Source organism: Sapajus apella, unplaced genomic scaffold (assembly GCF_009761245.1).
Source record: "Sapajus apella isolate SASKATOON/1434 unplaced genomic scaffold, GSC_monkey_1.0 scaffold2, whole genome shotgun sequence".
In the NCBI taxonomy this organism is placed as follows: domain Eukaryota; kingdom Metazoa; phylum Chordata; class Mammalia; order Primates; family Cebidae; genus Sapajus; species Sapajus apella.
Genome location: NW_022436942.1, coordinates 12,159,049 through 12,182,388, shown reverse-complemented (window position 1 = coordinate 12,182,388; position 23,340 = coordinate 12,159,049). Strand labels below are relative to the sequence as shown.

Genomic DNA, 23,340 nt, shown 5'->3' with positions numbered 1-23,340 from the left:
TTCAAGTCACCCTTATTTAATAGTGATTCCAAACCACAAGAGTAGTGGTGCTGGCAATTCACAAATGCCAAAGAGGAGCCATAAAGTGCGTCCTTTAAGTGAAAAAGTGAATGCTCTTAAGAAAAAAATCGTACAGCAGGACTGCTAAGATCTACAGCGAGACTGCTAAGACCTATAGCAGCTCACCATGAGCATTAATCATTTTTGGTGGGGGTGCTGGCATGGGGATGGAGTCACAGTCTAGCCCAGGCTGGAATGTAGTGGTACAATCTCGGCTCACTGCAACCTCCACCTCCCGGGCTCAAGCAATTCCCCTGCCTTAGCCTCCCAAGTAGCTGGGATCATAGGTGTGCACCACTACACCTGGCTAATTTTTGTATTCTTTTTTTTTTTTTTTTGTAGAGACAGGGTTTCACCATGTTGCCCAGGCTGGTCTAGAACTCCTGGTCTTGGTCTCCCAAAGTGCTGGGATTACAAGTGTGAGCCACCGTGCCTAGCTAAGAATGAATTTTCTATCTGTGAAATCATGAAGAAGGAAAAAAGAATTCATGCTAGTTTTGTTGCCATACTTTAAACCGCAAAAGTTAGGGCCACAGTACGTGACAGAAGCTTAGTTAAGATGGAAAAGGCATAACATTTGTGGGCAGAAGACATGAACAGAACCATCTTCCGACTGATGGCGACTGGGCCTGGTACTGTCCATGGAATAGATCCTCTGTGGATAAGTGGGGACTACTGTACTGCATTTTAGAACAGCAATTGACCAACGTTTTTTGTAAAGGGCCAGATAATAAATGTTTTAGGGTATGGGAGCCATCCAGTCTCTGTCCTGCCCATTCTCCTTTGCTGCTGAAGCACACAAGCAGCCAAAACCAGGAAAATGAATATGTGAGGCTCTGTTCCAGCAGGTGGGGCTAGACTGGGCTCACAGGATCTGGTCTGATGATCCCGCCATGGAGGACTCAATAGGCCCAAATGTTTGATAGGAAAAGCATAATCATGGCTAAGGAATTTAAAACAGAAAATCAGGTTAAGTTTAAGTAGTTCAGGCTAACATCAGCAAAGCCAGCATCTAGAACTTTAGTTATAACCTTCTAAAATGCGAGCAGGACAATTTGTTGCAGTTAAAAACCACACAAAACTTGCTTAGGAAATAGACAATGTATTCAGTTCCTTATAGGGCAGCCCTTGGGCAAATCACAACTCCAAGCTCAGTTTCCTCATTTGAAATTTACCTGTTTGGGCTCTAAGGGCTGTATGGAAATTGAATGAATTCTAACACTTAGAGCCAGATGTTCAGAAGAAACAGACAACTGGCTACATTTACCTTGTACTGGCCAACCAGATGCCAGCCTGGCAAGTCCATGTCCTAGCAGTGGGATGGTTAGGGACTATTTGGTCACATATCATCATCCAAGAGATCCAGTCCCTTGACCCTCCATTTAAAATTTAGTCAGATGTTGGCTTTAAGTTCCCAGAGTCAGCCAAAGAGTATATGGTTAAAAAGCATTCACTGCTGTAGACATCTAACTTAATACGGTTTAAAAGAACATTCTGAGCTAAGTAACTGCTGGAAATTGCGAAGTCAGCACATGGAAACTGGAAGTCTTGTGCTTTTATTTTAGGGAATCAACTTCCTATTTCAGGTAACTGGTACTAAGCTAAGATCTATTTCACTAACTTAGAGGAAAGATCAAAACGAGGTGGTCAAAATCCTTGACCATTTGTATTGTACTAATGGGATTATCCATATAAAAACAGTTATTTCGTTTAAGTGATATAATGATAAATATGTTTTTATATTATCTGGTCTTAGTTTACTGGTATCTATGTCACTTTGGCTTTATATACATTATTTAAAAGCAAACAATGAATAGTCTATAATCGAGTTTTTCTACTCATTCACATTCATCTGTCTCTAATTTGGACTAAAGATTAACACCAAGATAATAAAAATTAAGTGATAACTTTACATCAACTTAGGACATAATTCCTCCCTCTCCTACAGTCTGAATATAAGAACTAAAATACTCCTTTCCCATTGAAAGTTTGATTTTTAGGGCCAGGCGCGGTGGCTCACGCCTGTAATCCCAGCACTTTGGGAGGCTGAGGCGGGTGGATCACAAGGTCAAGAGATCGAGACCATCCTGGTCAACATGGTGAAACCCCGTCTCTACTAAAAATACAAAAAATCAGCTGGGCATGGTGGCGCGTGCCTGTAATCCCAGCTACTCAGGAGGCTGAGGCAGGAGAATTGCCTGAACCCAGGAGGCAGAGGCTGCGGTGAGCCGAGATCGCGCCATTGCACTCCAGCCTGCGTAACGAGAGTGAAACTCCGTCTCAAAAAAAAAAAAAAAAAAAAAGTTTGATTTTTAAATTTCATGACCTTCAAGAAAAAAATAAATGACAAGCTTCCTGCCACCGGCAGCTCAAATACCTGGTATACTGACACCCAGAGTTAATGCTGAGAAGTTACTAAGAGGGATAGTGTGGGGAACAAATCTGACTTAGCAGGTGGTAGCTAAACATCTTTTATACCTCCATATCCTGCAGTGGGCTTATATATTTCAACATGTGACTTTACACCTTCTGTTTTCATTGTGTGTTTAATACATTTAGCAAACATTCAAGTTTCTGTAATAGGGGTTTCTGAGGAATGAAATGAAGGCATATACTCTTGGAAGCTCTAGTGAACAGCAGTAGAGAATCGCAGCTTAAAGAAGCTCCAAATGTCACCAGTGCAATCAAGTGGTACCATGACAATAATCATAGCAGGAAAAGAAGAGCCCCAAATTTGGTGGGAAGCAAGGCTGTACCACTGGCTAAAGCAGCAACTGGCAGTGGAGAGCAAAAGTTTCCAAAGCTTATTTTCCCAGCGCAACAGGCTGATGCACTAAGAACACAGTATTCCTCTAAAGCACAAGAATCATCATCATCTCACAGCAAAAAGGGCTCCCTTTGTTTTCAAGAACAGCATGACTAATAGAAAAAATCCTGGCCAAGTAAATGAAGAGAAAGGAAACTTACCCGGGGTCAAAAACCCCTGGAGTGCGACAGGTTGGTCCAGAACAGGACTGTAGCATCATTAACCGATAGTTCATCTTTCCTAAAAGCTCTGGGTCTATATTTTTAGCAATGTTAGTGATTTGGTCGGGGTCTGCAGTCAGATTATAGACTTCTACAAACACCTAGAAGAAATGAAAGCATGGAGGAAAGAAAAGACCAAGGGTTAGATGTGAGAAATACTCTTAATGTGACTTATTTCTAAATGGGAAGGGAAGAGGAAGATAAAAAAAACCACGGCCCTGGAGACCCAATCTGCTCTCAATATCCTCAAAGAGCTCACTGTTTCCTTGAGACGAGGAAGCATCTGTTCTGGGGGTTCAGCTGTTTGGGGTCTCCAGCCACATGCTAAAAAGGGGCCCTTGCACAGCCTGTACCTTCAGGCAGAGGCAAGAGGGGGATGTGGGGGAAATACATTATCTTCTGCAATTAAAACAGAACCGAAGGCAGGAACCTGCCATGGCAAGGTCTCAGAAACAAGACTCGGTAATAGAGTTACTAAAGTGAGAGCAAACATTCAAAGGTGATTTTTGCCACAGAATTGTAAACTTCAAATGAGAATGGATATGAAAGTACTCTTGCCTGTGTGATACAAATGTTAAGTTTTCCTATTTAAAAAGTAGCTGTGGATATACTGGGGAAGGATACAGTACTAATTATCATTTCTAACATAGGAGAGGTTGAACTTTTCCCTCTATAATCTGTATGCTGTTCTCCAAACTGGAGTCAAATGTTAGGCTAGAAAGATGGTAGGTAATTTTGCCTATAATGGCTTCAGGCAGCTGCCCTCACACTTAAAACTACTTATAAAGTAGTTATCAAACTGATAAACATCATGTGGGAGCGGGAAACAGTTTAAGGGAAGTCTCTTGCTTATTGTCCAAAGTGCTTATAAGTTGCAAATGGAGTGGAGAATGAGTCCATTTCTGAGAAACACAGATGGGCATCTGCTCCAGATGGTCAGATGAAGGTTGCCAGGTGGGGCAGGTGTGCATATGCTGATAAACAGTAAGAAACCACAGGGGACTAGAGTCCATGGGATCCTTCAGATAATCCATACCAACCTGTGTAGGCTAAAAACCACCTTCTTCCATGGATGGACTCCTGGGCCTCTAACCCCCACTCTAATCTATTAGAGCAGCACTGGATTTTGCTGTGGTGGGAACAGGAGTTTCTGAATACACCAGTTGCTGGTAAGCTTTCTAGGAAACGCTCCAACTCAAGTGAAGTTGAGGTATTTCACTTTCACCTCAAACTACCAGGGAAGTTAACAGACAAAGCATGTATCATTCTGAAAACAAACTGTGCATTTAAACTGTGAATTTGGGTAGTGGTGGGAGTGGAGAAAACCCCATTCAGAAGGATTACAGTTAGAGAAGTGAGACATGGCCTTACAAGTGAAGGAAACCTAAATAAAGTGAAGCACAAATGAGAAACACAACCTCTTCCCTACGGAGCGGCCTTGGCACTGCTCTTCTGCCACCAAGTCCAGCCAACAAAGCACAAGCAAGAAAGGAGTGGGTACGTGCAGGCAGAAATCCCTCTTACCTCCTGGTCATCAAACTCGCAATACTGCAAATTCCACAACGCTGACATTGTCCTCACACAGGCATAGGTGTTGTTATAAGCATCTTCACATATGCAGTCTGGGAAACATTGCTGTAGGGATATTTTAAAAGTTAAATGAAGACAGTTCTTTCATAGTAACAAATACCTAGTTGCCTAGAAAAACCATCAGTTTGGCTCATGCCAGACATGCAATTTAGCAGCAATCAGAAAACCTTCCATGGAGAAGCCAATAACTCAAACATAGATGTGAGGCATTGTTCCTTTGGCTAACTTGATCAAGGTATATGGGTTGTTCCATTTGTAGATTGTTGCCATCCTTGTCTGCTAAACTCCTGACAAGAATTACTTATAATGAGCACCTGTAAAAGGTATGGGTTGGCAAGGAGAAGAAATCAACTCAAATGACTCATTTCTAAGAATGACTAGGAACTGTCACCCTAAAAAGTTGGAGGAAAAGATTAAAATGAGCTTTGCGGAATCATATGCAGGTAAGTTATTTGAGTGTTCTTATCACCAAGTACGACTTAAATCTAACTTATGTCTACAATATGATCTGTTATTGCACTTTTGGTTGGTTATTATACTGTAACACTTTGGTGTTAGAAGAATCAATCAACTCCAAATGGAAGCCTATTTTCCCTTCTCCAAAGTGAGGCCAACATGGCTGTTACCCTCTCTGTGACCTGCCCGGCTGCCAACAATGCAAGACACTCACAATAGCATGGTTACGGGCAGGAACCACATCTTTCTACTGCATGCCCCAGTAATATCCCTAATTTTAAAAAGTGGTACTGTTATTGGGAGGGGTAGAAAAACAGGGAAAAGGAATTGAAGGAATTGATAAGGTAAGAACATGGGTGGATACATGCACTTGTTACATAAATTGGAAGAATTAACAGTGCACATTCTGATGACAGGTTGGCAGCATCATTTCCAAGATCACTGGATTTTCTTTTGTCCGTCTGCTAACCACCCACAGTCAAGTGACAAAGGAACAGGAGTCAAATGAAAGGTTTTACTACTTGACAGATCGAAACCAGCACCTTGCCGTGTTGTGAGAAAGCTTCCTAAGTCGATTCAAGCCATTACTCACAGATACGCCAGGACTCAGAGAAGGGCATGTTGGGTCAGTGACGTTACGGCCTTCTCCTTGGTATTCCACCAGGACATCTGATCGCCAGGTCAAGTTACTGGCACCTCTCTAGAAAGAAGAGCAAACAGAGTTTGTGAGGCACATAGACTATGACAAAGATCACAAAGTAATTGACTGCTGAAGGGGACTTGGGAGTCAAAAGTAACTAGACTGTTCATTCAGTAACTAAAGGGAATGACTAAAACAGGTGCATATGAAAGCTACTGAATTGTATGTTTGGTACTTAAGGGCCTTTACAAATGATGGTCAAATACTTTGAACATTTAATAGTTCCTTTCCAAGGGTACTTCTGTGAATCAGGTCAGGAATGGAACCTGACAAGGTTGCTAAGCAAGAATCAAAGTCACAGGGCAAGTTGCTGAAAAGTCCAGACTAGAACACATAATACTGTCATATGCTCTATTTAAGAACTGTTTTATGCTCATACTAAGGAATGTATAACCTAATAGACACAAGGACAATAAAGAAACAAATATTCAATAGACCTGTGTGCTAAGGACTGTTAACAGATTCAAAGCACCTCTTGATGGTCAGAATGCAGGTACAGTACATTAACTCACTCTTCAATGTACATTCATGGTGTGGAAGGAAAGAAGTGGCAGCATTTGAAAGCAGCAAGTTTAAGAGAGACACAAATGGTGAAAGGAGAAAGAATCTAAGAATAGGTACAAGCTTTAGATTAAAGAGCATGAACATAGGCTAAACACAGACCACTTAGTAGTGTGGCTTCCTGAAACCCAGCTTTCAGACAAGGTAACAGGGTGGAGAGGCAGGCTGGCACCACACGGGAAAAGGCCCCAAATATCATGCTGCCTGGGCCCGTCCTATAAAGAACAGCAGGTGATGAGAAATAATAGGAGGTTTTTGAGCAGGGAGGTAACACAATCAAGGCAGTGATTTAGAAAAGTCAGCCTCGTAGCAGAATCCAGAGAGGGAATGGAGATATAGAAAGACAGGAAGACCAGGTTAGAAGGTGCTCTTAAAATGGTCAAAGTCTGGTTGGGAGCTTGTTTGAAATGCAGAATCTCAGGTCCTACTCTAGCTCTCACAAGCCAAAGCCTGCATTTTAGTAAGACCTCTGAACAGCACTGCTCTAAAAAAAGTGGTTCTTAAAAGTGTGGCTCCCAGGACAAGCAGCATCACCTGAAAACTTTTTACAAATGAAAATTCTTAATTCCTAACATAGGTAGACAGCAACCTGGGTTTTAGCACATCCCACAGGCATTTCTGGGGAATGCCTGTTTGAGAATCACTGTTCTAAAGAATGCTTAACCTGGTGAGTATGGTGGGGAATGGGTGAGATAGGAATTATTTCCTAACTTATTAGGAACAATCCTGTGCAGCTCAGGATCTCAGAAATCATGAGTCATTGGAGACTTCAAAAGCTCATGCTGGCTTGGCTCTGCAGCTCACCTGAGGTCAGGGGGTTGAGACCAGCCTGGCCAACGTGGTGAAACCCCATCTCCACTAAAAAATACCAAAAAACTAGCCAGGCATGGTGGCATGCGCCTGTGGTCCCAGCTACTTGGGAGGTTGAGGCAGAATTGCTTGAACTCAGGCGGCAGAGGTTGTGGTAAGCCGAGATTGCACCACTGCACTTCAGCCTGTGCGACAAAGCAAGACTGTCTCAGGGAAAAAAAAAAAAAAAAAAGGCTCCTGGTGCCAAACCTGAGCCACAGAAGCTGGAAGCTGGAAAGTGGAATCGAGTGAACTGTCAGAATTGAGTGAACTTCAAAATCCCACACTTGAATGTCAAAGTGTCCTGAGGAGAAAAGAGCATCTGAGAAGTATAGATCAGTGGTTCCTGAACTTTGGGATTTTTGAAGTTCCAGGGAAACTTCAAAAATCCCAAGGGATTCTATCTCATGCCAATTAAATCAGAATCTCCAGGGGTGAGGCCCAGGCATTAGTATTTTAGTTTCCAAGTGATTCTGATGTCTGACCAAGTTTGAGACGCATGGTCTGTAGGGATCCTTAAACTTTTTTTTGTAAAATGCCACAGAGTAAATACTTAGGCTCCTGGCTCTGTCACATCTACTCAGGTAGCAGGAAACAGCCATCAACAATACATTAAGTGTGGCTATGTTCTGATATAACTTTATTTACAAAGACAGGGGGTGGGCTAGATTTGGCCCACAGGTTGTAGTCTGCCAACTGCTAGTCCAGCAGAACTTTCTGGTTAAAATGTTCCCTATCTTTGCTGTTCAATATGATGGCCACTGAGCACAAGATATGCAGCTAGTGCAACTGAAGAACTGAATTTCATTTTTAGTTAATTCACATAAATAGCCACACATGGCTATTTAACTGTTCCAATATATCAGTATTTCATCAGAATAACCTCTAGAAACAAAACATGAACGAGGAAAAGAATCAAGTCTCAAGTGGCACTTTAAGAACTGTGCAGAGAAATTATAGACAACATAATGATTTTTACCCCTAAAGTGAATCAAGTTTTATTTTTCTAATTAGAAACTTAATAAGGTACACAGTATAAGACTCGTATGAAGAAAGTTAAAAGATGTAAAGTTTCCCATAAATGATCTATAGGTTAAATGCAATTCCAATCAAAAGCCAGCATTTCTCAGGTAGTAATCTGAAAAGCTGATTAGAGTTTATGTGAAGACAGGGGCTAGGATCCCCACCAGAACAATTAGCAGAGAGGTGTACCCATGCTAATAAAGATTTAGTTACACAGCTTTATAAGAAAAAATGATACTGGTACAGAGATAGACAGATTCATCAAGGACTTGGGTATAGGAGGCAGAGCTATAAAACCTTTAGAAGAAAATATGGGAGAATAGTTTTCTGGCTTCAAAGTTTAGAAGCATCTTTATAAACATACGAAAGACGCTAACTGTTAAAAGAAACAATATATACATTCGATTCCTGGAGTGCAGTGGTACAATCTCTGCTCACTACAACCTCCACCTCTTTGGCTCAAGCGATCCTCCTACCTCAGCCTTCCAAGTAGTTGGGACTACAGATGCACATCATCATGCCTGGCTAATTTTCTGTATTTTTTGTAGAGACCGGGTCTTGCCATGTTGCATAGGCTGGTCTTGAAATCTTGGACTCAAGAGATCTGCCTGCCTTAGCCTCCTAAATTGCTGGGATTACAGGCATGAGCCATTGCACCTGGTTCCCATATCTTAATATATGGAAAAGACAAGTCATAAATAAGGAGACTATCATAGGCAAAAATGCAGAGGCATTTCTCAAGAGAAGAAACAAAATGGTATAAATGAAAAGTGATTCCCTGAACAACACAAAAAAAAAACTGGGCGAAGGATCCCAATATAAACACATCTTCAAAGAAGACACACAAATGGCTGACAAACGCATGATGAAATGCTAAACAGTCAGCAGGGAAATACAAATCAAAATCACAATGAGATACCACTTCACACCTACTAAAATAAAATAATCACAAAGATAGATGATAGAAAGTGTTGGCTCATGCCCACAATCCCAGCACTTCAGGAGGCTAAGGCAGGAGGATTTTTTTCTTAAAAATCTTCTTGGATAACAAGGGAGGATCTGAGACCAGGAGTTCGAGGTCAAGCTGAGCAATGCAGGGAAACCTCACTTGTACTAAAAATTAAAAAAAAAAAAAAAATTAGCCAGACGTGGTGGCTGGCGACTGTAGCTCCAGCTATACTAGGGAGGATGAGGTGGGAGGATCCCCTGAACCTGGGAGACTGAGGCTGCAGTGAGCTGTGATGGCCAACGCCGCACTCCAGCCTGCGCAACAGAGCAAGACCCTATCTCAAAAACATTACAGTTGCATTATTCATAACAGCCAAAAAGTGGAAACAGCCCAAATATCTGAATGGCTAAATAAAATGTGATATATTCACACACGGAATGTTATTTGGCACTAAAACAAGGTACTGATACACGTTTCAATGGAGATGATCCTTGAAAACATTATGCTCAGTGAAAAAACCAGAGGCCACATATTATGTAATTTACGTGAAAAGTTCAGAACAGACAACTCTATACAAACATAATATAGATTTGTAGTGGGAATGGGAGCAACAGATCTAATCAATTCCCTGCACCACAATTTAATCAATTCTCTACTAGATAATTTGGGTTTTCGGGTTTCTTATATTACAGTGACTAATGTGTTTGGGGGTTTAGGGTGATAAAAATGCTCTTAGATTATGGTGATGGTTGTACAACTCTAAATATACCAACAACTGTTGGACATTAAAAATAAAAATTTATTTATTTATTTTGAGATGGAGTTTCTCACTCTTGTTGCCCAGGCTGGAGTGAAATGGTGCTATCTCAGCTCACTGCAACCTCCATCTCCCGGGTTCAAGTGATTCTCCTGCCTCAGCCTCCTGAGTAGCTGGGGGTACAGGTGCCTGCTACCATGCCCAGCCAGTTTTTTGTATTTTTAGTAGAGACAGGGGTTTACCATGTTGGCCAGGCTGGTCTCAAACTCCTGACCTCAGGTAATCCACCCACCTTGGCCTCCCAAAGTGCTGGGATTATAGGCATGAGCCATCACGCCCATCGGACACTTTAAATGAGTGAATTGGATCGTATGGGAATTAAGTCGTTAAAAAATAATTCATGTTATTAACAGATGCACAGTAAGACCAAATGCCATTTTCAGTCACCAGACAGGCAAAAGTTAATTTGTCTGTTTTTGATCTGTGTACTCTGAAGTGGTACGTCTTGTTAAACCAGCTTCCTGATAGGTTAAACTGATTACACTTGTGTGAAAAGTATATAAACAGTTTCCAAATTCTCAGACTTCTGAAATACTGGGTATTTAAAAAATCGTTCCCAGTTTACAGATGAAAAAGGTCTCCTTCAGTTAAGCATTTCTGTAATTAGCACTGAAGTAATCCTTTTGCATTTGTTTTAGCCATTTTTAATTCTTCTGTGAGTTGATTAGCCACTTTTTCTTTTGCCCATTTTCCCACTGGGATATTAACTTTGCTAAGAACTCATGTATTTGGACTAATGACTCTTTTTTACAATGATGCAAATGTGTTCCCAAACTGTCACCACTTTCTTTATGGTGGGTGTTCTTAGAGGAGAGCAAAAGGAAACAGCTCTCAATTTCACATGTGGTCTACTTTTTTCTTTTAGAAAACTCCTTCCCACCACAAGATTTTCTGCTTCCCAAATTTAATAGCATTATTTAATATTTAAATTTTTAAGTCTTTACACAACCCAGAATTTATTGTGGTCTTGGCTCAGGCCTCGTGGAGGGCTTTATACTTACCAAAATGGGCAATAAAGACATCCCATCCATCTGTGTCTTATTTAGATCGTAGCCAGCAATGTCCAAAATAGTAGGACCCAAGTCAATGTTGGCAACCAGCATCTATGAGAATGAAGGAAAAACAATCTAGAACACAACTGGTCTCATTTTCCTTTTCTATCTATACTAAAGTTCTCTTCCCCCTGCACCCCACCCATGAGACAACGGCACTTACTATCACCTTTTATACTTACTATTACCTTTTATACAGCCCATGCTTACTTTAGTCTTACTGTTTCATATGTTCAACTATAACTACAATAACTTAAAACATAAAGGCTTATAAGGTGTGTATAATAGTATATACCCCTGGGAAGTTACGTATTTATTCTACCCATTCTGTTATTGAGAAAAACGTTTTTTAAAAACTCCTCTGCGATTGCTTTGAGTTTGTTGTGACTCATGAAAAAAAGCTGGTCCAATTATTTTACACAAAGCATCTTACAACTTGATTATTCAGATTAAATTTGACTTCAAATGAACTCCAGACATTTTGGAAGGCCTCAAAAATGGAATGCTTGCCACCAATGAGAATTATCAGCTCTTTTTATAGCTTCTCAAAGGGACAACATTGCCAAAATATGTTTGCAACAGGCTGTGAAGGCTGCAGAAAATTTTTTATTTTTTGGAATTTATTTATTCCAACAATGTAGCAATAAAAGTTTTTTTGATGGCATAAAACTTAGATGTTTTTAAACATTCCAGAAACTAAAGGCATTGTCCTGTATTTATGCCTTATTTCCTTGGTTATCAGACTGTTTTCCTTTTGTAAACAATGCCTCTACAGGCCCTAATCCAGAGTAGCCTAATAGAAATATAAAGGGGACCCTAAATGTAATTAAAAATTGTCCAATAACCACATTAAAATAAACACAGGTAAAATTTTATATATTTTATTTAACCCCATATAAAAATATCTGAATATTTCAATATGTAAACAATATTTTTAAAAATGAGATTTAACTTTTTGTGAACCAAGTCTTTGAAATCTGGTGTTTCACAATAATAATACATCTCAGTTTGGACTATCCACCTTTCAAGTGCTCAACAGCCACAAGTGGACACTGCAGGCCTACACAGAACTCAAGCATAGAAGTCACCTGGTCACAGGCTAGAAAAATCTTCAAGTGGTGAAACCACCCACTGGGGGTAACAAACAAGAAGTGAGAAAAACTGGGAAATGTACTGTGCTAAGCATGTGATGTTTACTCTCATTTATTCCTTATCACAGTCCTCAAACACAGTGTTTCCCCCATTTTATACACAAAGAAATGAAACACAAGAAGTCACTGGAGCAGTTAACAGCGTATAACTGGAAAAGCCATCAGTTACTGACAGGAAATAACAGTCTTTAAAACTGATGAGAAAACTTAGATCATTTTAGGAGAGGTCAAACAGAGAGATCAAACAAAACAAAGCACCGCAACCCTGCCACTTTTAATTTAAGAACAAAACCAAAAGTACAGATAGGAAAGGCAAAAAAAAAAAAAAAAAAAAAAAAAATCTTCAGAATATGATTATCAGGGGCCAGGTTTCCTGATGGCCAGGATAGCTTCTGGACGGCAGAATGATAAATATCCTGGCTCTCAATCAATTAGTCTAACTCTGCAGCTGTCAGGAATTACCACTCAGAGGCAGACACTTTAGGAGAAAGGTAATCCATATGTTACTGAAGAGGGGAAAAACCTCACATACAAAAGCCATGTCTCCTGGGATGATACATGACCCACTGTTACAGATAACTTTCCTGGTTTCAAGTCCCCCAGGCAAATTGAGCAGCTTGGAAAACAGTCATCAGGTCTAAGTGTCAATATGGAAGAGATCACAGCAGGAAAGGAAGGTCAAAGGGAGACACCATCTCCAGAATTAGATCAAGACAACAAGACATCCATAGACCCTGAAGTGTCACTAACAGATCTTCAGTGATGCCTGTACCATGAATGAGGTGAAGCCAATTCCTCGGATACTACTATGATGTCCAAGGCACTTTTAAAAGAAAAGAGAAAACATCAAAAAACCCAGAGACATAAAATCGTGACTGCTATCTCACCAAAAATTGCAGCATCCACTACCTGTATAACGGGAGGCTTGCTCTTTTTTTTGGAGTTGGGGGAAACTCTTTTTGTTTTGTTGTGGCTTTTTTTGAAATGGAGTTTTGCTCTTGTTGTCCAGGCTGGGGTGCAATGGCGTGATTTTGGCTCACCGCAACCTCTGCCTCCCGGGTTCAAGGGATTACAGGCATGTGCCACCACACCTGGCTAATTTTTTTTTTTTTTTTTTTGAGACGGAGTCTCACTCTGTCCTCATGCTGGAGTGCTGTGGCACCATCTTGGCTCACTGCAACCTTCGCCTCCTGGGTTCAAGCAATTCTTCTGCCTCAGCCTCCCAAGTAGCTGGGATTACAGGCATGCGCCACACCTGGCTAATTTTTGTATTTTTAGAGATGGGGTTTCTCCATGTTAGTCAGGCTGGTCTTGAACTCCGGACCTGAGGTGATCTGCCCACCCTGGACTCCCAAAGTGCTGGGATTACAGGTATGAGCCACCGCACCTGGCCTGTTTTGTTGTTTTTGAGATAGAGGCTCATCCTGTCACCCAAGCTGGAGCGCAGTGGCACAATCATAGCTCACTGCAGCCTTGACCTCCCAGACTCAACTGATCCTCCTGCCCCAGCATCCCGAGCAGCAGGGACTACAGGTGTATATCATGATGCCCAGCTAATTTTTCCATTTTTTTATTTTTAGTAGAGATGGAGTTTCTGCCTTGGCCCTGGCTGGTCTCAAACTTCTGAACTCAAGTGATTCACTTGCCTTGGCCTCCCCAAAGTGCTGGGATTATAGGCATGAGCCACTGCACCCAGTCGAGGCTCTTCTAATGGCATTTTGCTCCCTTGAGAGAAAGGGATAAGTTCTAGTATAACTGCAAAGTCACTAAGATTCAACACAAGTACCATAAGCACAAATCATTCCAGGACTCTTTCTCCCTAGAAATCTATAATTATCACACCCCCTTAAATATAATGGATAAATTCTCCCCTCTTCTAGAATTTTACTTGAATAAGCAGACAGTCTCAAAATTAGCATACTGTATCAGGAGATGGGAGATTTCTAGTGAATGCCAAGTAAGAATGAAGAGTTAAAAAGAATTATACCTACCTCTGGTTTTTATATAATCAATAATTTGAATGGATTCACCCATCACTGTGATGAGTTTGAGAAACATTAGTTTCAGGGTATTGCTTTTGTCTAGTGTAAACTTAAAAATTCATTTATGGGCCAGGCACACTGGCTCTTGCTGATAATCCCCACACTTTGGGAGGCCAAGGCAGAAGGATCACTTGAGCTCAGGAGGCCAAGCTGCAGTGAGCCATGTTTGAGCCACCATATTCCAACCTGGGTGACAGAGTGCCTATCTCAAAAAAACAAAAACTTCATTTATGGATTGGAGCAGAAAAAGCTTTGACAAGACCAAAAATAATTTTTTTTTTTGAGACACATTTTTTTGCTCTTTTGCCCAGGCTGGAGTGCAATGGTGTGATCTCGGCTCACTGCAACCTCTGCCTCCGGGGTTCAAGTGATTCTCTTGCCTCAGCTTCCCAAGTAGTTGGGATTACAGGTGCCTACCACCATGACCTATTTATTTTTGTATTTTTAGTAGAGATGAGGTTTCACCATGTTGGCCAGGCTGGTTTCAAACTCTTGGCCTCAGGTGATTCACCTGCCTTGGCCTCACAAACTGCTAGGATTACAGGCATGAGCCACCGTGCCCAGCCAAAATGATAAATTATTTCATAAATCACACTCCCTCAGGTTGAGAATGTTCTTAGGATTTAAGTACATAAATATCCTAATCAAATGAAAGTCCCTAGAAAACCCTGGGGTAGACTGGCCATGGTAGTTCATGCCTGTAACAAGGCGAGGAGGGTTGACTGCTTGAGCCCAGGTGTTCCAGACCAGCCTGGGCAACATAGTAAAACTGCATCTCTACAAACAAAACAAAAATTAGCTGGGCATGGTGGTATGTACCTATGGTCCCAGCTACTCGGGAGGCTGAGGTAGAAGGATCACCTGAGGAGGCGGAGGATGCAGTGAGCCAAGCTTGTGCCACTACATTCCAGCCTAAGTGACAGATTGAGACCCTGTCTCAAAATACAAAAACAAAAAAATTCCTGGGGCTTAATTCAAGGGGTGTTGAATTAAGCATTGAACCTACTTATTCTTGCTCTGAAAGAATGACACTGTTGCATAATTACTGAAAAGAACAAGATGGCAATGGGCTGTCAGAACACATCAGGTTTCCAAACAGACACCGAAACCCTGATGTTGAATCTCTCCAGGGTTATCAAAAAGGCTCCAAGCACACCAGAAAGCACCCCAAATCCATTTAGTGAAAAGCACTGTAACTGCATGAGAAAGTTCAGAATCCTCACATTTTGGTTGCTTCAGCTGCACTTGCCCCTCAGTGCCAGCTTTCCTGATAAGGAAGAAGCTGGGGCATCACCTGGTCCCATCCGAAAATGGAGGCTTAACATCCTCTTACTTTCACAAAACTAGGGGAACGAAGGCTTATTTTGTTCAAAGCCAATAGGTGGTCTTCCTGACTCCCAGTTCAGTTCTATTTCCCTGGGACCATGCTGTAGCATTTTAGTTTTCCTACTAACCTTTTCCTTTCTATAATTCCTTTTGCAGAACTCCTACCACCTAATCTAAAGCTAGACTAGTCAGAGGAGAAAAACGTCAATAGCCAATCTTTGGCATCTACACGTAAGACCTTGCCCCAGTTCTCCCACACAGCCAACACACAGCTAAGTCTGCCAGTCAGTTAAATGTGCACTGATGTGGCTGTCAAGGCTGTTGACAGCTCAGCTCAGCTCATTATGCCCAACTCACAACCCTGTGTCACTCACACAGAATGGCTGGCACTGAGACAACTGAGCTGCCAACACATGATGCATCACCCATCGTCTCTGACATTCCTTGTGCTCGGGGAAGGCTGGGGCATTTCATGCTTCTCAAATTACATCTGTCAATGCAGCAATGTAAAAACATATGGATTCCTGCTGGGGCTGGTGGCTCACTCCCGTAATCCCAGCACTTTGGGAGGCTGAGGCAGGCGGATCATGAGGTCAAGAGATCAAGACCATCCTGGCCAACATAGTGAAACCCCATCTTTACTAAAATACAAAAGTTAGCTGGGCATGGTGGCATGCCTGTAGTCCCAGCTACTCAGGAAGCTGAGGCAGGAGAATTGCTTGAACTGGGGAGGCAGAGGTTGCAGTGAGCTGAGATCACACCACTGCACTCCAGTTTGGGTGACCGAGAGACACTGTTTCAAAAAAACAAAACAAAACAAAACCAACATGGATTCTGAGAATGCACAGACTTAATTTTTCAGTCCCTGTTCTGCCACTTTGCAACCTTGGCAAAATCCATTCAACCAACGTGGATGTTCCCTAGTGTATGCTAGGGGCTTTTAAGTTTAGATAGTTCCTCTTTTCTAGGACACCCTAGACTAAAAAAGACAAACTCAATAGGGTGTGACAAGTGTGAGGCGAGCTGGGAACATATAATAAGGACATTGACCCCATGTGGGAGCAGCAGTATGAAGTGACTTCCCGGAGGGAGCCCTAAACCAAAGCCCTAAAGGACAATTAAGTTGGCCAGCTGAAGGGGGTACGAGATGGGCATTCCAGAAAGAAGGAGCAGTCTGCTGACACAGTCTCCTTGATCAGTTCCAAACACCAACCTCAAAGGCCAGGAGGTGAGAGAGAAGGTGCACTTAGGAAGGACAAGGAATTCAGTACAACTGCTACCTTCCAACTGTTGAACAAACCTAGCTTATCCCTACATCTGGGCCTTCGCATTTACCGTCCTGCTCAGGACGCTCTTCCGACGGATCTCTGCATGGCTAAATCCTTCTCAGTATCCCTGTCTGCTCAAATGCCTCAGAGGCTTTCACTGACCATTGTAGCTTAAGTATCTGGTGCTCCCTGACACAGGGATTTAAGAACTGATCTTGTTTGCTTGCTCCTTGCCATATGCAAGGCTCCTTGGTGTACTGTGCTGGCAAAGAAGGTAATACTTGTTGACTGAGCTATAATATAATGGTAAGTATACAGACTTTGGAGCCAGACTGCCCCAGTTCAAATTCAGGGCTCTGCTACTTTTTAACTGTGTGATCATCTTTTCTGCTTCAGTTTCCTCAACTGCAAAATAGGGTAACAGTACCTCTATCTCATAAACTGTGAGGATTGAGTGAGCTGATTCAGGTAATACACTTAGAATAGCACCTGTCACATACTAAACACTTAATAAATGTTAGTCATATTGTTCAAATGGCTTCCTAGGAACCAGACTTCATTTAGATTGCTTAGAGAAGGTGAAGTTTCTGATTTTTAACATTTAAATAGCAATATTAAAGGAAAAAAGGAACCATTTTTTCCACAGGCAGCTGGTCAACACATTTCATTATGATCTCATTCAGCCTCCTTCCCTATGCTGGTTATATGTGGGCTGGGGGAGCCCTGCTCCTAAAAACAGAACATAGCTGCTGACACGTTCTCCTCAATCAGTTCCAAACACCAACCTCAAGAAAACACTTTTAAGATTTAATGGTCTTCCAAACTTGCATATCTCCTTTGAAAGAGGAAGCCCGTTTAGAAGGCACTGAAATTCGTAGGGAAAAGTGACTAGCTAGGGAACGTGGGTCTTAAGAGAAAAACACAAAAGGTAATTACGAAGGCCATTTCATCCTTCCCAGAGAATTTTAATTGTAAAAGGAAATAAGTGAAAAACAGATGTTTAAACAAGTAAACATTAAGCTCCAAAATGAAACTAAAGTACCCAATATACCCAGAAAGTCTGGCCCATTTAAAAATCCGCTTTTTAATTTTAGCTTAAAGTGTATATTTGTTCATCTTCTTTGGTCTCACCGAACTGGGACTGAAACTGAAATTGTGAGATCGGGAAGGAGAGAAGACATAGCTGGTAGAGCCTGTCAATGCTTATCTCCTGAGTTTTGGAGGACAGTGTTTTAGATGAAGGTCCTCACGATCGCTAGGAACAAAGTGCCTCAGCGTTAGGTACCACGTTTGGAAAAAGACACTGAAAGCAAATAGGAGCAACAACAGTGTGGCATATGATGGCAGTTCTAGGAGAGAGAACCAGGACAGCACCAAAGCATTTGTAAGGAAGAGTCCAGAACAGGCAAGACTAATTCCCAGAATACATGTTTTTGATAGCCTTATATTCAAAAGCGAGGTCAGGCCAGCAGCAGACATCACCTGGGAGCTGGTCAGAAATGGAGAAGCAGAATCTGCATTTTAACCAGATCCCCGGGGGATTCACATACACAGAAAAGCTTGAGGAGCTCTGCTCTGCAAGGCAGTGGGTGCCAAACCAGGCTGCCTCTCAGAATCATCTGTAAACTTAAAGAAAAAAGGCAGATGCTGGGTCACCCTAGACCAAGTGAGTCAATCACACTCTTTCTGGATATTGCCCAAGCATGTACCATTTTTCTTCTGCAGTTTCAGAGGGCGATTTTGATGCATATCTTCTGTTCAGAGTCACTGCTTCAGAACAAAGTAAAGATCTAGTCTCAAAAGACAAATAAAAGCTATGCATCCTAATGGGACATGTATATGTGGGGTGAAAACACAGATTATAGAGAACAGTAGCAAGTTAAGGGGGAAAAAAGAAAAAAAAGAAATCATTGTTTCCACTTAAAAGCTCTTCTGCTGCTCAGCCTTCACCCTAGTGGGAAGAGGAACCTAACCAATCTTCTCTCAGCAGGAAACACCTTATTTTCTCAGGAAGCACCTACCTGTCCACAGCACCGGCTTGTCAGGCACCTACCTTGCTTGTCTGATTTGGTTTGATCCCAGGCCCTCGAACCAGCAGTGGAACTTTGATATCAAACTCATACAGCTGTCTCTTGTCTATTGGCAAGGAAAACTGTCCTGAAAACAAAACACACAAGGTGAAGGTGGAGCCAAGACAGGAGTCTTGCTCATATTATGTTTCACTCATTTAATCCATAGCAAACACTAAAACAACTTTGTTCTACTGATTCTGGTGTTTTAATAGAAAGCTGAAATTTGCCTGGGTCTGTTGTTACTACAAGGCAGGAAGACGACGAATTCATCTTCTCTAAATAAATGACTACAAGGGACTCCCTGGCTTATGATAGGATAAAATGAGCAAACATAATGACAGGAAAGTATTGAAACAGAAATACATAAAAATTTATGCATGCAACTCAGCCTCATCACAACTGAGTGAGGTTTACTCCAAAAACTGTCAAACGAACAAAAACACCTATCCTGTGTTTCCTGAATGAACTGCATCTCAAGATCACCAAATAATTGATAAGGGGAAATTCTTCCCTGAGGAATTCCAGCTAATAAATACAAAAGAAAGGACAGGATTACAAAATGGACATTTTGCAATTTCTGAGGAAATAATGGATTTAGGCAACAATCATCAATGGAACAAAAGAAAAGCTCATAGCAACAGGTCAGGCTGAAATCACCTGATCCATCTATCAACACCAGCACTCCCAAAACAGTGCAACCAGACACCACGGACCTCATGACATGATGCAATAGGAAGTCAGCAGCAAGCAAGGATGCACTGTCACCTGAAAATGTGAATTTCTATCAAGTCCCTAATCTAACTACCAATCTATAGGAAATGCTGAGCAGAGATGAACATGGCACTATAAAACTGCATTTAACCAAATTCAGAAGGTGAGACATGCTGATGGCACAAAAGACCCACTTCTCCCTATAAATTCGTGGCAAATGACAGGCGACATAAGAACTAAAGGTAGTATGTGGACTTTCTCTGTATCTTTTTTTTTTGAGATGGAGTCTTGCTCTGTCACCCAGGCTGGAGTGCAGTGGTGTGATCTCAGTTCACTGCAACCTCCGCCTCTAGGGTTCAAGTGATTGTCCTGCCTCAGCCTTCCAAGTAGCTGGGACTATAGATGCATGTCATCACGCCAGGCTAATTTTTGTATTTTTAGTAAGATGGGGTTTTGTCATGCTGGCCAGGCTGATTTCAAACTCCTGACCCCAGGTGATCTACCTGCCTCGGCCTCCAAAAATGCTGGGATTACAGAAGTGAGCCACCGGGCCAGCCGTCTGCATCTTGATACATAATAACCAGAGTCAAATGCATAATCAGGTATTGAAGCCTGGAATCATGTGTATGGGAGTTGCTTCAAAACCTTCTAGCAACAAAAGAAAAACACAAGGAGAGTAGGAAGAATTCAAAAGACTGGCCACATGCAGCTGAAAATCTAAGCCAGATGCTATTTTACTACTCTCTACTTTGAGTGTTTAAAAATATTCATAGGCTGGGCATGGTGGCTCACGTCTGTACTCCCAGGACTTTGGGAGGCGAGGCAGGCAGATTACCTGAGGTCAGGAGTTCAAGACCAGCGGCCAACATGGCAAAACCCCATTCCTACTAAAAATACAAAAATTAGCTGGGCCTGGTGGCGTGTACCTGTAGCCCCATCTGCTTGGGAGGCTCAAGCAGGAGAATCGCTTGAATCTGGGAGGTGACAGGTTGCAGTGAGCCAAGATCACACCACTGCACTCTGGGCTGGGCGGCAGAGCGAGATTCTGTCTCAACAACAAAAATCACAATAATGTATTAAATGCCTAAGTGATCTCCTCCTATGCAAGGAAGTCTCAAGTGAATCTCATTCAAGCGGACATTTACATATGTGGAAAAAACGAAACGTTTGCTTTTAACAACAGAATGTCCAAGTAGAAAGCATGAAAGTCAAGGACACAGAGCCGACTCATCCTACAGATTTTGAAAAAACAAAAACTCCCAAAAAACAAATTCCATGATTGGCAAGATAGAGTTTTCGTCACAAGACAACCTTCTCTTGGTCTTCCTGTCATAAATGCCTTCCATATGGCCTGCCTCCAACCCATCAAGCTCATACTCTGCTCCCACTCCTAGAACACCATTGTCATCTTGCATGTGAAACAGCAAATAATGAAACCTGGTTTCTCCATGTGGGAATGATGTGGTGCTCTAACTGGAGGGGTCCTGAGGGCAAGACCCTCCCTCTGGCAGGTCCACAGTTATAGAAAGACTAGAACTCCCTGCCAGGGCTGATTGGTGAAAAAGGAAAGACATGTTGTCAAAGATCACAGCAGTGTCTACCCCTGCCTCTGACCTGTGTGATAGCCATTGTCTGAGGTATAGAAGATGTAAGTGTTGTTCAGCTCCCCAGTGAACTCCAATCTCTTGATCAGTTTCTCCACAAGGTCATCAACTGAGAGGAGAGTTTGCCACCTGGATGTGAACAGAAGGTAGAAATGGGACTTCAGGGCCAATGACTGAGGTATTACTATCTTGCCAAAACAAGCAAACAAACAAACAAAAAACCAAAGACATCCTGTTTAAAAAATTAGAAAATTCCAAAACATAATTCATTCCAAAGTTAATTGTTTCCAAATAAATAAACTCATTTTAAAATAACCAGTTAGCTTTACTTTTTATTGCCAATGGTGATGAGAGTAGAGACAATCAGAAGGGACAGTTGTCCATTCTCAATACTGTACTACAGATTAATTCAGATAGACCTGTGTTACAAAAAAGCTTAGTATGTTTGAACTAGGAGTTGGCAAACTATCACTCATGGGCCACAGCTTGCCCACTGTCTGTTTTTATAAAGTTTTATTGGATCACAACCACGCTCATTCATTTACATATTATCCAGGGCTGCTTTTGTGCTACAATAGCAGAACTGAGTAGTTGTGACAGAATGTGCAACTTGTGAGTGATTAATAGTTACTACCTGGCCCTTTACAGAAAAAGTTTGCTTGCCACTGGTCTAAACACTTCCTAAGTAATGGGTTTTTAAAAATTGCCATAAGAGAATTCCTTGAAAATTCCAAATGGCAAAAGCATATATTTTGATCTTGTCTAAGCTTTTGGGTCTTTTGTGACAGACGATAATGGGCTTTCTCAACCAAGTGACCTTTTCTTTAAACCAGGAGAAAAAAATTCTACCACATGGTTCAAGTTTGCAGTATTTTTGCCAAGTCCTGAAAATGGTCTAATTAGTACTGGGGTCCAAAGGTCACCTCATTCACTTGAGTGTAAAGGAATCTCTCTGCTTCTGGTGCCCCACTGAAGCCTCTCTTCCACTGACTTGCTTCCCTCCATTTTTGTTTCAGAGACAACAATGTGGTATGGTCCCCTCTGTGTGAGCTGATGTGTAGGGTCCTTAAAACCACTCAAATTGTTAAGTAGCGGCAGCTCTTACCTTTTCCTAAATGCATTATCCAAAAACTGTATTGAAGAATTAGTCATTGGAGTCTTGGCTTGCCTAATTAACCAGTGCTTGTTCTAAAATTTAGAAGAAAAAAAATGTTAACACCAAGTCACCACAGTAAGCTACTGGATTGCTCAAGTAGATAATAAATAGAATCATTTCACTCTTACTTAAGAAAGAAGGAACTAACTGGAACCTGTTTAAGCAACTTCAGACCTTCCCTCCCCTCCTATGTTCCTAAAATAGAAATTTCTGCAGATTAACTCAATCTCTCGTTCTTCAGCTTCCCAGCACCTCCCAAACCATAAAAGGTCTTAGCTCCTCTGTTAGCAGCATAAAGATATTTTAGAGAATGTCACTGGGAAACTACTGGCTAAAACGAGATTACATTTACAACTCTGATCATATGCCTTTGGTCTACTACAGTTACAAAATGGGCAAATAACTCTACCTTCCTCTAAGTTGCTTTTTTTGAGGCAGAGTTGGAGGTTGCAGTGAGCTGAGATCACGCCACTGCACTCCAGCCAAAGCCCAAGCTAGAGTGCGTGGCATGATCTCAGCTCACTGCAACCTCTGTCTCCCGGTTCACATGATGTTCATGCCTCAGCCACTGAGTAGCTGGGATTACAGGCATGTACCACCATGCCTGGCTAATTTTTGTATTTCAGTAGAGATGGGGTTTCGTCATGTTTGCCAGGCTGGTCTCAAACTCCTGGCCTCAAGTGATCCTCTTGCCTTGGCCTCCCAAAGTGCTGGGATTATAGGCATAAGCCACCATACCTGGTCTACCTTCCTCTAAGTTTTGCCTAGCCAAGATATCGATCATCCTAAATCCTTAAAAAAATCTCACAGCAATTTCCTAACTTCAAGTCTAACCAGATGGTCCTTCCATTTAAATAAAAAGGGGCTTTTTTTTTTTTTTTGAGATGGGGTTTTACCACATTGGCCAGGCTGGTCTTGAACTCCTG

General features: G+C 41.8%; 1 protein-coding gene and 1 long non-coding RNA gene across 2 annotated transcripts in view; one reads left to right on the top strand and one right to left on the bottom strand.

The window, feature by feature from the left end:
* GNS (glucosamine (N-acetyl)-6-sulfatase) overlaps positions 1-23,340 on the bottom strand; it is a 43,130-nt gene that overhangs the window by 3,658 nt on the left and 16,132 nt on the right. Inside the window, exons 7-13 of the mRNA XM_032288435.1 lie at positions 22,364-22,446; positions 21,269-21,387; positions 18,925-19,028; positions 11,034-11,135; positions 5,726-5,833; positions 4,612-4,722; positions 3,028-3,188 (exon numbers count right to left, since the gene is read on the bottom strand). Of these exons, the coding sequence (XP_032144326.1) occupies positions 3,028-3,188; positions 4,612-4,722; positions 5,726-5,833; positions 11,034-11,135; positions 18,925-19,028; positions 21,269-21,387; positions 22,364-22,446 (788 nt within the window). The remainder of the gene's footprint in view (positions 1-3,027; positions 3,189-4,611; positions 4,723-5,725; positions 5,834-11,033; positions 11,136-18,924; positions 19,029-21,268; positions 21,388-22,363; positions 22,447-23,340) is intronic.
* LOC116558461 lies at positions 4,722-6,269 on the top strand. The gene is made up of 2 exons (XR_004272015.1): positions 4,722-5,120; positions 5,550-6,269. It is a non-coding gene; the product is annotated as an uncharacterized LOC116558461 (long non-coding RNA).